The sequence below is a fragment of the Peromyscus californicus genome, unplaced genomic scaffold (genome assembly GCF_007827085.1).
Source record: "Peromyscus californicus insignis strain IS unplaced genomic scaffold, ASM782708v3 Scaffold_8__1_contigs__length_139910024, whole genome shotgun sequence".
NCBI classification, from domain to species: domain Eukaryota; kingdom Metazoa; phylum Chordata; class Mammalia; order Rodentia; family Cricetidae; genus Peromyscus; species Peromyscus californicus.
Genome location: NW_026294606.1, coordinates 54634878 through 54648000, shown reverse-complemented (window position 1 = coordinate 54648000; position 13123 = coordinate 54634878). Strand labels below are relative to the sequence as shown.

At 44.4% G+C, this 13123-nt stretch overlaps 2 protein-coding genes across 5 annotated transcripts in view; one reads left to right on the top strand and one right to left on the bottom strand.

Moving 5' to 3' along the window:
• Positions 1 to 4620, top strand: part of Pitrm1 (pitrilysin metallopeptidase 1) — a 31630-nt gene extending 27010 nt beyond the window's left edge. For both annotated transcript variants that reach the window (XM_052729339.1, XM_052729340.1), the window contains exons 23-27: positions 207 to 319; positions 1948 to 2073; positions 3034 to 3179; positions 3994 to 4096; positions 4229 to 4620. In XM_052729339.1, the coding sequence (XP_052585299.1) occupies positions 207 to 319; positions 1948 to 2073; positions 3034 to 3179; positions 3994 to 4096; positions 4229 to 4322 (582 nt within the window). In that variant the 3' untranslated portion in view covers positions 4323 to 4620. The remainder of the gene's footprint in view (positions 1 to 206; positions 320 to 1947; positions 2074 to 3033; positions 3180 to 3993; positions 4097 to 4228) is intronic.
• Positions 4621 to 6229: 1609 nt separating this feature from the next.
• Positions 6230 to 13123, bottom strand: part of Pfkp (phosphofructokinase, platelet) — a 65337-nt gene continuing 58443 nt past the window's right edge. For all 3 annotated transcript variants that reach the window (XM_052729341.1, XM_052729342.1, XM_052729343.1), the window contains 3 exons: positions 10674 to 10773; positions 7504 to 7606; positions 6230 to 6683 (listed from right to left, as the gene is read on the bottom strand). In XM_052729341.1, coding sequence (XP_052585301.1) covers positions 6527 to 6683; positions 7504 to 7606; positions 10674 to 10773 — 360 coding nt within the window. In that variant the 3' untranslated portion in view covers positions 6230 to 6526. The remainder of the gene's footprint in view (positions 6684 to 7503; positions 7607 to 10673; positions 10774 to 13123) is intronic.

Genomic DNA, 13123 nt, shown 5'->3' with positions numbered 1-13123 from the left:
ATTTTAATGCATCTTACTAAATGTGGAGTGTTTCTTGTTAGTTCATAAGTGTACTATTATGTGAATTTCTATTGTGCCGGCCTTAGCAGAGCCTTGCTAGTGACTCCCATAGAGAAGGAGATGCTGGGGAGGTACCAATTGGGTTTACTGTGGACCACATTTTGTTGTGCAGCCTAGTCTGACCCATAGGCCTCTCTGCCCATCAGGACCCCACCTTCAAACCCTGCCAGATGAAGACACATTTTGTGCTGCCCTTCCCTGTGAATTACGTTGGCGAGTGTGTCAGAACTGTCCCCTATGCTGATCCGGATCATGCCAGGTAGGAAGAGGGGTAGAGGTGCATCCCCTCTCTCACATCTGGACTTCAATAAAATTGTTTATCCAGCATGATAGAAGGTAGAAAGGGGACCGGCTGGAGAGATGGCTTTGTTGGTAGAGTGTAAAAACCTGAGTTGAGATTCCCAGTACCCACAGAAAAGCCAGATGGTGGTGGCATCTGTAACCCCAGTGCCACAGAGGCAGAGACAGGCAGACTTCTGGAGCTCATTGACCAATCAGTCTAGCCAAATCAGTGTCTAGGCTCAGTGAGAAATCCTGCCTCCAATAATAAAGAGCATTCTATCAGAAGAATGGCCATGGTAGCTGAACTTTCAGTTACAAATGAATTAGTTTACTAAATAGCATGTAGCAATTAGAAGTAAAAGAACAAATAGCAAGCAGTTGACAGCAGAATATTAAATCCTGCACTTACAATATCCGGAAGTGACTGGATAAGCATTGCCGAAGCTGTCAGCTAGCGTCCAGATGCAAGTCTTGCCAGTGATTTCCCCTTGTGAGACTTCCAGCTTCTGGCCATGCTTTGCCTTCCAGCTGTTCTCAGAGCACAATGTTTTTAATGCCCTTTGGACTGTTCTCTTTTCTCCTTGTCACAGGACCAGGGTGACCAGCCTGCCCCAGCACACTTGGTCTTAGAGGATACTTGAGATAAACACTCTTGAGTCTGAGACAAGGGAACCTACCCTGTACCCACAGTCAGCTCTCAGCAATCACAAGCAGCACATGACAGTTAACTGATGTGATTTATAATACAGAGACTGAGCGAGGAAGATACTCACCAATGACTTCTGACACACACACACACACACACACACACACATCCACTAATCACCCTGAAGACTATCAGCAAGGATGTTAACAAGGGCATAAAGCCACCAGGAAGAAAAACAAGACAGTGTATTAGTTACTACAGAAGGGAATTTATTATGGTTCACGGCTAGAAGCTACATTCTATCAGGATGAGGAAGCCATGGCAGCAGGACCCTGAAACATCTCATCTTGTGTCCACAGCCAGGAAGCAGAGAGCAGTGGATGTTCCCACTCTCCTTTTTATACAGTCTGGGACCCCAGCCCATGGGACAGTGCTACTCACATTTGGGTTCCGTCTTCCCACTTCAGGAAACTCAGTCTAGAAACTCCTACACATATGTGTCCCTCAAGCTGACAGTTGATATTAGCCATCTAGATGGCAGGGCATGCAGCATGTGAGAGTTGCAGGGAAATTTTAAAAGTGGCAGATAGAGGTACATGAATAGGGTACCTACCTGTCCTGCAGAGGGACAGATCTACACAAGGAGAAAGACAGTCTGCCCTGAAGCCCTGAAGTGGCAGCAACCCAGACTGATGCATCTCATAAAGCAAGGGGATCTGGAATGAGGACAGTTCCAGATTCCTCTGAGGAATGGTTAGACTCCAGGCTCTGCCCTACCTCAGAAGCTTAGAAAAGCCCTTGCTAAAAGAAAAGTCAGAGTGCCTTGGAAGCTGTCTATGACCTTACCATCTAACCAGACTGTTTTCCTTTTCTCATCCACCCCATTTCTTGACATTGGTTTTTATGTTATACCTTCTATGAGTCATGCGCTAACTTGTTTTTTGCTCCCTCTATTTCAGTCTTAAGATCCTTGCCCGTCTAATGACGGCTAAATTCTTGCATACAGAAATTCGAGAAAAGGGAGGTGCTTATGGTGGAGGTGCTAAACTCAGCCACAGTGGGATTTTCACGCTTTACTCTTACAGGTGAGTTTCTGAGTTGTCATGTTTCCCATGTGAGAGCACCCACATTCCAGCCACTGGCTCCATTCACACAGAATGTCACCATTCGATGTGAACGTTAGTGCAATGAAGGTTACATCTATTTATTTGATCCCCATCTTGAGCAACTAACCACCAGACTGTATCTTTCTTACGCCAAGGAACAGACACAGTAGTGTAAGGGTTGTATTGTTGAATTGTTTACCTTAGACAAAATTCTAGCTTCATAATCAGCATGTTTTGGTAGAATGCAATCAGAGTGATTTCTGAACTTACTTCTGTTGTGGGAACCTAAGCAAGATATGGTTCTGTTGGGTTTTCACAGGTGTGGGACTATTGCCATTTTCTGTGAATGTTTAGTCTCTCAGGCACTATTCCCTGAAGTCTTGTATGCCAACCTGCTAAGAGCAAGGCCTTGTCACTGATGTCATTCTCTGTGTCCTGATTGTACCATAGAACTGCACTTTAGACTGGGAGAGTCCCACTGACAAATTTGCAGGTCCTTGATGGTGAGCCTAAAGAGCTAAGAGGAGCGTTAGACACAAGAAAGTATTCCAGAAACCCCCCCAGCTCTAGCTCATTTCTGGATTATTCTAGGTCTGTCTTGGGGAGGTAAGGGCTAGTTTAATGTGTATCTTCTCTGGCTCTTCTATAATGTCTTGCTATTCCTGACACCCCACCATCCATGTGACTTCCTCTCTAGATGAAGTCACAGTCGAGCAGTGAGGTAAGCAGGTGAACTGTGGTATTAAATATAGAGGGAGTTGTTGTGAGGCTTCCTGGGTCAGATGTAAATTTCTCCAGGGACATTGCTCTGTCAGTGGGCTGTGTAGAATGTAGACTATCAGAAAGAAAAAAAATTAAAACTGTTAAATCCACATGATTATCATCCATTTTCCCCCCCTCTGATGTAATGCTTCAGTTTTGGCTCTTTTGGGTTCCCAGGGATCCAAACTCCATAGAAACACTCCAGTCTTTTGGGAAGGCCGTAGACTGGGCTAAGTCTGGAAAGTTCACACAGCAGGACATCGATGAAGCCAAGCTTTCTGTTTTCTCTGCTGTGGATTCTCCTGTTGCTCCTTCGGATAAAGGTATTTTAAGTCTTGGTAACCTGGGTACATGGGTTTCCTGGGGCAGAATTCCAGACAGTTTTCATAGTCATGTGTCTCTTGACTCACCTGAATGAAACCCAGTAGCAACTATGTTTTTGCAGTTTCTCCATCTCTCTGTCCTGTGTGTTAAGATTTTCACACTTGCCCACCTGACCATTGACCTTAAAAACAGCTTCATCAGTAAAGACCTGAGTTGACTCCATGTAAAAAGCCAGGCACGGTGGTAGGTACTTCTTAATCCCAACACTGGGAAGTTGAGGACAGGTAGATGCTTGAGGCTCACCAGTCAGCCAGCCAACATACCCTACTTGGTGAGCTCCAAGCCCGTGAGGGAAGCCCTGTCTCCAAAAGCAAGGAGGGTGGAGCTGGACAGCCGGTTCAGCAATCAAGAGTGAGGATCTGGGTTTGGGCCTTAGTATCTGACTCTGGCAGTTCACACCCACTTGTAACTTAGTTCCCAGGGGATCTGATAGCTAGTTTGGGTGAAAGAAGACATTTTGACCTAGCACAAGACTGGCCACATCATTACTGAATGCTGCTTTTATTTGCAGTAAGTATTGCTACCCATGTGGCCTATACTGACTCTGCATCCTTACTCTGGAAAGGGAGTCTATAATGGGATTGGTACCATTTTGTAGAGGTGGATGTCAAGTTTGATCTCTCTTGCCCACGTAACCTTTTTGATTGAAGAGCATACCATAAAGTGACATGAGTGTTCCCACTATACTTTGAGCACAGAGGCCCCTGTGCAAGCCATCTATCTCCCCAGCCAGACCTGTGGTTTCACTTTTAGGAATGGACCACTTCTTGTATGGCCTCTCTGATGAAATGAAGCAGGCGTACCGGGAACAGCTCTTTGCTGTCAGCCATGACAAACTGACCTCTGTGAGCCATAAGTGAGTATGTGTCCCCTGGCGGCCTGTGTTAGCTGTGGGAAAGGAAACTCAGAAAGGTGAAGGCTTTGACTACTGTTGACCACTAAAAGTGCTGCAAATAGAAAATGGTCCAATGTGCCATCTCCTTTGCAGGTACCTTGGCATCGGGAAGAGCACACACGGCCTGGCTATACTCGGACCAGAGAACTCAAAAATTGCCAAAGACCCGTCATGGATCATAAGATGATAATGAATCTCTCATATTTCTGAGTATATGTAAGAAATCAGAGGCTCTTAATAACTAAGCCCCTGAATGATCACAAGTGTTGCTGTTTTGTTGTTGTTCCAAAAAATCATAGTTATATTAAAAATCTGACCAAAGATGCTTATTGACTCGCAAGTTGGGCAAAAACTCTAAGGAAATACTGTGACCATGAAGACATAAAGTTATCATGCATTAAATGATAGAGGTAGACAAGTTAAAATTTGGAAACAATACTAAGCCTAGAACATTTATTTTAAAAATAAAAGTCATCTCTGACCTACCTGGGTTTAGTCATTATTTTAAACATTTTATTACTTTAAAATTAGTGTTTGGACCTTCAGTTGTTTTGGGGTTTTTGTTTGTTTGTTTGTTTAAGGAATGAATATTCATTTGGAGAAATAGCTCAGCAGCTAAGAGCACTTGCTGCTCTTGCAGACCAGAGATAGGTTCCCAGAACCCATAGAGCATCTCCCAACCATCTGTAACTTATTTCTGGGGATCTGATTTCCTCTTCTGGATTCTAAGGGCACTGCATGCATTTGGTGCAGTCATACATGCAGGCAAATATTCATACATAGAATAAATCATTGTTTTTAGAAGACTACCAGAACAAATGTAGAGATCTGCATGGAGTGTGTGTGATCACACCATAAGCCTGAAGGGAAGTGCAGATTTGAGTCCCACAGGGCTGTCCAGTGAGCATCCACTCAAGAACTAACCGTGTTCATGTTAACTCAAGCTTTTGCCCTCTGTCATTACTGAGACAGGAAGAAGACTGAGTGCCTGTGCCTTTTATATTTTATCCTCAAACACAATTGACTTTTAATCACCCCTTTCCTCTGTCGTTTTCCTCATTACTGCTGTGTAGATAGATGTCTAGAGGATGCCTTTAGAAGTGAGAACATCTAGACAGCGACAAGAGGCAAGGGTGCTTTGCCCTGCAGAGGACTCATCAATTACGATGGGGTGGGGTGGAGTGGAGGGTCTATTGCCTAGGACCCCATCATTAACCCTTAACAGTGAGTTAGGATCCTTCCAAGGGTGAAAGCCCGAGTTCCACTCAGCACCACTGCTTTTGAAGAAGCTGGTAGATTGTTCTTCAAACCCCCTTGGTGGCTTTAGTGTGCAACTAGGGCTGAAACTGAGAAGAAGAGAGATCTTACTCTTCACCACAGGTTCAATACTTGTCATTTAAAAATTCTACACTTGATCTCATTTTCAAAGAAGAACTAGCTAAGCGTAGTGATGTACTTCTAAATAGCTAAATCATAAACCTGAAGTTAATAATGTTCTCTGCCTATACAATCATCAGTGTCAAAGCCAGATAAGCTCAGGTCCCAGACCAGCACTGTGTGTGTGTTTGTGGGGTGGGGGGGGTGTGTGAGAGAGAGAGAGCATGTGACAGATTATCTGCATCATATGCAGCTGGAGGTCAGAAGACTTCCCATGGTGTCCTTCATCAAGCATCATCCACCAGGTTTTGATTTGTTCTGTTCTTTATTTTGACACAAGGTCTCTCCCTGGCCTGGAGCTCATTAAGCAGGCTGGAACTGGCCAGCACACCAGAGAGTTCTGCCTGTCTCTGCTAGTGCATGCCACTCCACCTAGCATTTTTAATGGGTTGTGGGGATCAAACTCAGGTCCTCTGACCCATCCCTTTCAGTATGGCCACAGAAGAGTGCCATGTTCCCTTAATGGCACACAGCTGGCGTTTATCATAGCGCCTTCTTTCCCCTCCTTTCATGACTCTGCATTTGCAGGGTCCCCATCTGTACCTGCCCCTGGAGTATCTGAGGAGACTCTGCTAACCTCCAGCCATAAAACTGCTGAGGAAACCCTTGGTGGCAAGTAAAGAGCATCCTACTTAAAACAATGAACTGAGGGCCGTGGGAGTTGTAACCAAATGTTTACTTCCACAAGATACACATGGTCAAGCACAAGACAGTACCCCACGGAGTAGAAAACTGACACTGGATCAAGCACACGAGGCTGGGGTTCATTTCTCAGGGTCTGATGGGTCAGTGGTCATGGCAAGTGGCGCTCTCTGATTATTACTGCTGACAATGCTTGGTCAACAATACTTGCATAAAGTGCTGATAAATAACTATGTTACAAAAAGCATGGTCCCCGGGGAACCTTACAGGCTTCCCTAGACAAGTGTGTCGGTCAGGCGATAGCATGCTTGATCAGATGGTTGCCGGTTCTCCATGGGAGGCACCCTGCTGCTGCCGCAAGGATTCCAGCTTGCCTGCATCGGACACGTCATAGCTCGCCTCGTACTTGGCCAAGATCTTCATGAGAGGCCGCAGTTTCAGCCACCACTGCTCCTTGGGGATCCGGTGCCTGGCAGAAAGACAAGTCAGCCATCAAGTATTACATTTGTACTGGATAGCAACTTCTGACTGCTACAGGCTGCCGAGGGCTGTTTGACTAGCCTTCCCAGAAAAGATGGGCTTTGTGGTGCGGTCACCTGATATGGCTCTGGGGAGACACCGCAACTTTCTTAATTTCAAGATAAGGTTTTACTATGTAGCCCAGAGTGGCCTTGAACTTGTAATCCTTCGGCTTATCAAATGAATGCTAGGATGACAAGTATTACCACAATGCCCTGTGTGTGTGTGTGTGTGTGAGCATGTGTGTCTGTATGTGTATGTACATATGTATATATGTGTATATGCATATATGTCACTGGAGATTACTCCATACAGCTAGGTAAGCTCTCTACTACAAAGCTATGTCCTCAGCCCTTTATATATTTAGTGTTTTGGAGCAAGGTCTCACCATGTTGTCCAATCTGACCTTGAATTCAGGACTCCCCTAAATCAGCTTCCGTGCTGGGATTACAGGCCTATTCCACCACACCCCACTGCATAGGTGAGTTGAAACCATTCCTTCTGTTTCTTTCTAAAACATCTGCCCTAGTTTCACACACACACACACACACACACACACACACACGCACATGCGCGCACACACACACACACACACACACACACACACACACTTAACTAGCTTCAGAAAAGCTCATATATTACCTAAAAGAGTTCAATAAGTGAGTCCCATACAGTAGCCAGAGTAGCACTGGTGATCTGTCCTCAGTTCCTATTCTCATGCCATCCCATGATGAGATTCAGATAAGGAACAGTTCATTTCATTGACTTACTCAAAATCAGTTTTTTCCCTCAGTTCTGCCACTGGTTGAAACAGGAGATCTCTTTTGCTTATTCCCAGGACACAAATGGAATCATCGCTAACAAATTTTTTCCCTGTAAAAGTTAGAATAAGAAATCTAAGAATAACCCAGCATATTGAGTGAGCACATTTACCAGCACAGTAAAAAACAAGACAGTGAAGGGAGAGAAACCATCAGAGAGTATTATCTGTGTATTGAGGAAAGAACTGCCCCTCTTTGGAGGCCTTCTGAAGAGTGTCAGCTCGGTGCAAAGCCCAATGGGGGTGTGGAGTACTCCTGAGCAACAGCTGTGCAGTCTCTTGAGGGGACCTCTGAGACCAGGGTCCTTCCCAGACGGCCAACATGGCTCTGTCTCCTTAGGTACCTTCAAGGTTCCTCCAGGATGGATACAAAGAGGCCTAGATTCTGCTGGGGCCTTCTTTATGTCACACACCCAAAGAGGAGCCCTTTACCTGCCTCCCACCTAAAGTACACCTACTATATAGTGGCCACCCATGGGAAAGGTTCCTGGAAGGAAGCACTTTATAGAGTGCTGGCCAAGTGTTTCACTAAATAGTGTAATAAGAATGTCTGCTCAAATTGCAAGAAGATTTCACTTTAATAATTAGTGCTCAAAGACAAACTGGGAAAGGAAATCTAGTCAGAAAGAATACAAGAGTATGAAGTGATGTTGAAAAATTATCAAGAGAAGAAAAAACCAGTCAGGACTTTGAAAATACTAAAAGTTAGCTGGAACTTTTTATATCCGTTTTTGTAGAGCGCCACATTTGTAAGCCACATGTTGGTCATTGTATAGATCTCTTCTGATGAAAACATACTTAGTATGACTGATAAAGAAGCCTGAGATGGGGAGAGGGTGCCAAAAACCCTGGCATAAATACTCACTATGAAAAGGGAATGGGATCTGGAACTGCAGGCCTTAAAAGGGAATAGTATGAAAAGTCTCATGCAAATGTTTGATAATGTAAATGACTGTAAACTATCCTAGCAAATATGTTAGAAAAGTTATCCAAGAAAAAAAAAGTGTGCAGTTTCATTAAGCATGAATGAAATCCATTTAGCACTCAAATCTTTCCACAAAGGAAACTGGAGGTTTTGACAGATGGTTTCACAGGAAGGGTCTACCAAACATCCTGAAAGCTAAACTCCAATGTTACACAGACTATGGAGGAAAGCCCCTCCACCCTTTGTTTTCAAACTTGACCCTATGGAAACAACAGTGGGGAAACAGCTGGCAGATGTTTTCCATCACCCAAACAAGCATCCTACCCCAAAGAATTGCAACATCTAAGAAGTCTGGGTGTCAGTCACGGGCCAGGTGGACATAAAGCAAACCAGTGTGCCTGTGAGTGAGCAAAGGACTGCTGAGTCTGGCTTAGAGCCTGTGCTGAGCATACATCTGGGTCGGTGTGGTGGAGGGAAAGAGCCCAGACACTACAGCAGATTGAGTCAAGAAACTTAAGAGACACCTAAAGGGTTAGTTGGCCTTAGCAGTTAGCAGTTCCATTATGTATCTTCATCAATGTGTGAACAAGACCATCAGAAAAGTACAGAAGCATACCCTTCCTTCATATGCTGTGGGATAATGCTTTTGTACACTGGTTTAATAAAATGCTGATTGGCCAAGAGTCAGGCAGGAAGTATAGGCAGGCGAGCAAATGAGGAGAATTCTGGGAAGAGGAAGGGCTGAGTCAGGGGTCACCAGCCAGACAGAGGAAGCAAGATGACAAGGCAGAACTGAGAAAAGGTACAAAGCCATTTGGCTAAACATAGATAAGAATTATGGGTTAATTTAAGTGTAAGAGCTAGTCAGTAATAAGCCTGAGCTAATGGCCGAGCCGTTATAATTAATATAAGCTTCAGAGTGATTATTTTATAAGCAGGCCATGGGACTGCGGGGGGGCCTGGCAGGACCGGAGAAACCATCCAACTAATTCATACAAGCTAGAATGCTGAGCTAAATTACACCTTGAAGATGTATACACTTCATAGTGACATTGGTTATCATAGAATCCCAAGGTTACCTGTGGAGGAGACAATAAAATATTGCAGAAAGACAGTATTTAAGACTCACAGCCAAACATTAGGTGGAGAGAGCCCAAATGGAAATCCCCATCGGGTCCCTCCCTTAGAGCTTGGGGAATCCTGCAGAAGAGGGGGAGGAAGAATTGCAGGAGCCAGAGGGATTGAGGATACCAGGAGAACCTGGCCCACAGAATCAACTAGGCAGGGCTCCTATGGGCTCACAGAGACTGAAGCAGCAATCACTGAGTCTGCATTAAGTCCTCTGCATATATGTTACGGTTGTTAGCTTGGTGTTTTTGTGGGACTCCTAATAGTGGCAGTGGGGGTGTCTCTGGCTCTTTTCCTGCTGTTTGGACTCTTCCTCTCACTGGGTTGCCTCACCCAGCCTCGATACGAGGGTTTATGCCTAGTTTACTGTACCTTGTTGTGCCACGTTCAGTTGATATCCCTGAGAGGCCTGCCCTTTTCTGAAGGGAAGTGGAAGAGAAATGGGTCTGGGGGAGAAGGAAGAGGGGAAAAGGAGGAGTGGAGGGAGGGGAAACTGTCATCAGGAAGTACTGTATGAGACAATTTAAAAAAAAAGAAAGAAACAAACAAACAAACAAACAAAAACACTATTAAGGGTTTGATGAAGGAAAATAGAAAATAAGACAGAGAACTCCCAGTCAGTTGTGCATATTTCCCACCCTATGTTAAAGTTGCCTGTGAATCAAATCAATGAACAATGGTTAGATAGCCTAAATAAAAGAACCTTAAATAAAAGGACCTTGAATGTGTTTCATGACACCACAGAAATAAATAAAAGCTACATTTTACAGTCTTGCTAATGGCAAGCAGTGTGTGCCGGGCAATCTTCTGGCTACCAAACTACTTGCCACCCATTGCTAACAGCAGAAATAAAACATTTATTTTTATTAATATGTTTAATTATAACCTTGGGAAGTCATAAATGGTATTCAATACTCACAAGCAAGAAAGGATAAGATAGTATGCCAGGCATCTCAATGGCAGATTTAAAGGACAAGGAAAAACATCATAGCTTTATAACACACGATTCCCAGTGAGGGAGCTGAGGCATCTCACACTGTGCGTCCATTCTCCCCACTGACTCCTACCTGTGCCCTGGGACCCCTTCAGTTTGTCGTTGATCCACGCCATAGCTCTGGCAGAGATTTTTGTTCCAAAGTTCCGATCAAATGGAGAAGGTGCTCCCCCCTGTGGTGGGCAAGGTATATGACATGTAACTCACCCAGCAATTTCTCCAGATTTTTAAAAAAAAGAAACCCAAAAAAAAATACCATCACCTAACAAGATCCGTGTGGTGTTTAGAACTGCAAATTGGTAAACATGGTTTGGTTTTGCATATACAGGACAAGAAGGAAGCAGGCCTGCATGTCTTGGAGCCTCACCTCAGCCTGCTACACAACCTTATAGTGTTCTCAACGAAACAAGTAAGCTATCATTCTTCCTGTCTGTCTGTGTGGTGCAGGCATGTGAGAATGCAAATGTGCTCATCTATGTGTGCACATGCAGTGGGCAGAGCAAGAGATCAGGTGTCTACCTCTGTAGCTTTCCAACAATTGCCTTGAGACAGGGTCTCTCATACAACTGGAAGCTCCCCATTTAGGCAAGCCTGCCTGGCCAGCTAGTTTTCTCTATCTCACATCCCAATGTTGGGGCCACAGGCATGTGGAGCTGTGCCTGGCTTATTATGCAGGTGCTGGAGATTCAAATCTTGGTGCTCATTCGTGCAGAGCAAGGGCTATTATTCGTTGAGCCATCTTCCCAGGCCATTTCTAATATCCGGGATTAATCACAGCTTCCTTTATTGATAAAAATCTGTGGACTCACAAAAATGAGAGCATACGTATTCCTAGACATCCTAACTTCAGGAATTCATGAATTCGTTTGAAATAAGTTCGTGGCTCCTAGTTTAAAAGTTCCCTCAAGTGGGCATCTTCATGGACCAGCCAAATAGCAATATCAGTGATCTCTGAATTTGACTGAGACTCTTCCTCTGTGAATAATGTGGGAGAGCAATCGTGTCTGATTCCTGCTGTCAACCTCAGGCCTCCACATACAATGGACACACATGTACATACACACCAAAGGAAGGAAAAGGGTGCGTGTCTTACTCAGTGTTCTACTGCTGTGAAGAGAAACCATGACCACAGCAACTCTTATAAACGAAAACATTTCATTGGGGGCTAGCTCGCAGTTCAGAGGTTTAGTCCATTACCATCATGGAGAGGAGCATGCAGGCAGACATAGTGCTGGAGAAGGAGCTGAGAGTTCTATATCTTAAATCCATAGGCAACAGGAAGTGAAGTGTCTCACTGGGTGTAGCTTGAGCATTTATGAGACCTCAAAGCCCACCTCCACAGTGACACATGTCCTCCAACAGGGCCACACCTCCTAATAGTGCCACTCACTCTACAGGCCAAGCATTCAAACACATGAGTCTATGGGGAACATATCTATTCAAACCACCGCAGTGCATATACATACATGAGCAACATGCATGCACACACACACACACACACACACAAATGGATTAAGATAAAAAGTTCCCAGCAATGCACATAGGTCAGCAAATAAGGAATAATGGGGTCACTGACTCCCACGCTGACCTCTAGCCTTGTCACCTAGGTGCACTCATTTGTCATAAATGGAGCGTATTTAAAAAAAAAAAAAATGAGCTGGGCGGTGGTAGCGAACGCCTTTAATCCCAGCACTCAGGAGGCAGAGCCAGGTGGATCTCTGTGAGTTTGAGCAGCCTGGGCTACCAAGTGAGTTCCAGGAAAGGCGCAAAGCTACACAGAGAAATCCTGTCTCGAAAAACCAAAAAAAAAAAAAAAAAAAAAAAAATGAAAAGAAACTGCCATTATTCTGGAGGTGGAGAAGTACTTCTATATTTCCAAATGATCTTGATTTGGTGAAAGTGTCAAGTAAATACTACTGGTCTCATATTCCACCTTAAATCTTATTAAATGCTAGTATTTAATTCAACAAAGAAGTAATCAGAGTATTTCCAGTGACCAGTGTTCTTGTCTACATGGAAGCTGGTAGTTTTTCCTGTAAAAATCCTGCTGTGGTTTGAGTGCGGAATCTCCCCATAGATTCATGCCTTAGAACATTTGGTCCCCTACTGGGGGTGGAGCTTAAGATAGCCTAAGTGGAGGAAGTAGATTCCTGAGGCAGAGTTGATGTCCCTTAGCCCAGCCCCACTTCCTGACTGCCCTCTGCCTCCAGCCTGTGGATTCAAAGTGACCAGCTGCCTCACACTCCTGTCCCCATGCTATTCCCACTATGGTTGGCTCTATTCCCACCATAATGGCTCTATCCCCTTAAATTATCAGCCAGCATAAATCCTTCCTCCTGATGGTGCTTTTTGCCAGCTATTCGATCACGGCCATGAGCAAAGCAACTAAGCATTTCGCATAAACCCCAGATAGTACAGAAAACAGGGAACCCTAAAGATGATGGTGTTTGGTATGATTTATAATTCTGGATACTTACAATAATCTCAGAATTTACTTATGCTCACTTCCCACAGAATGACACC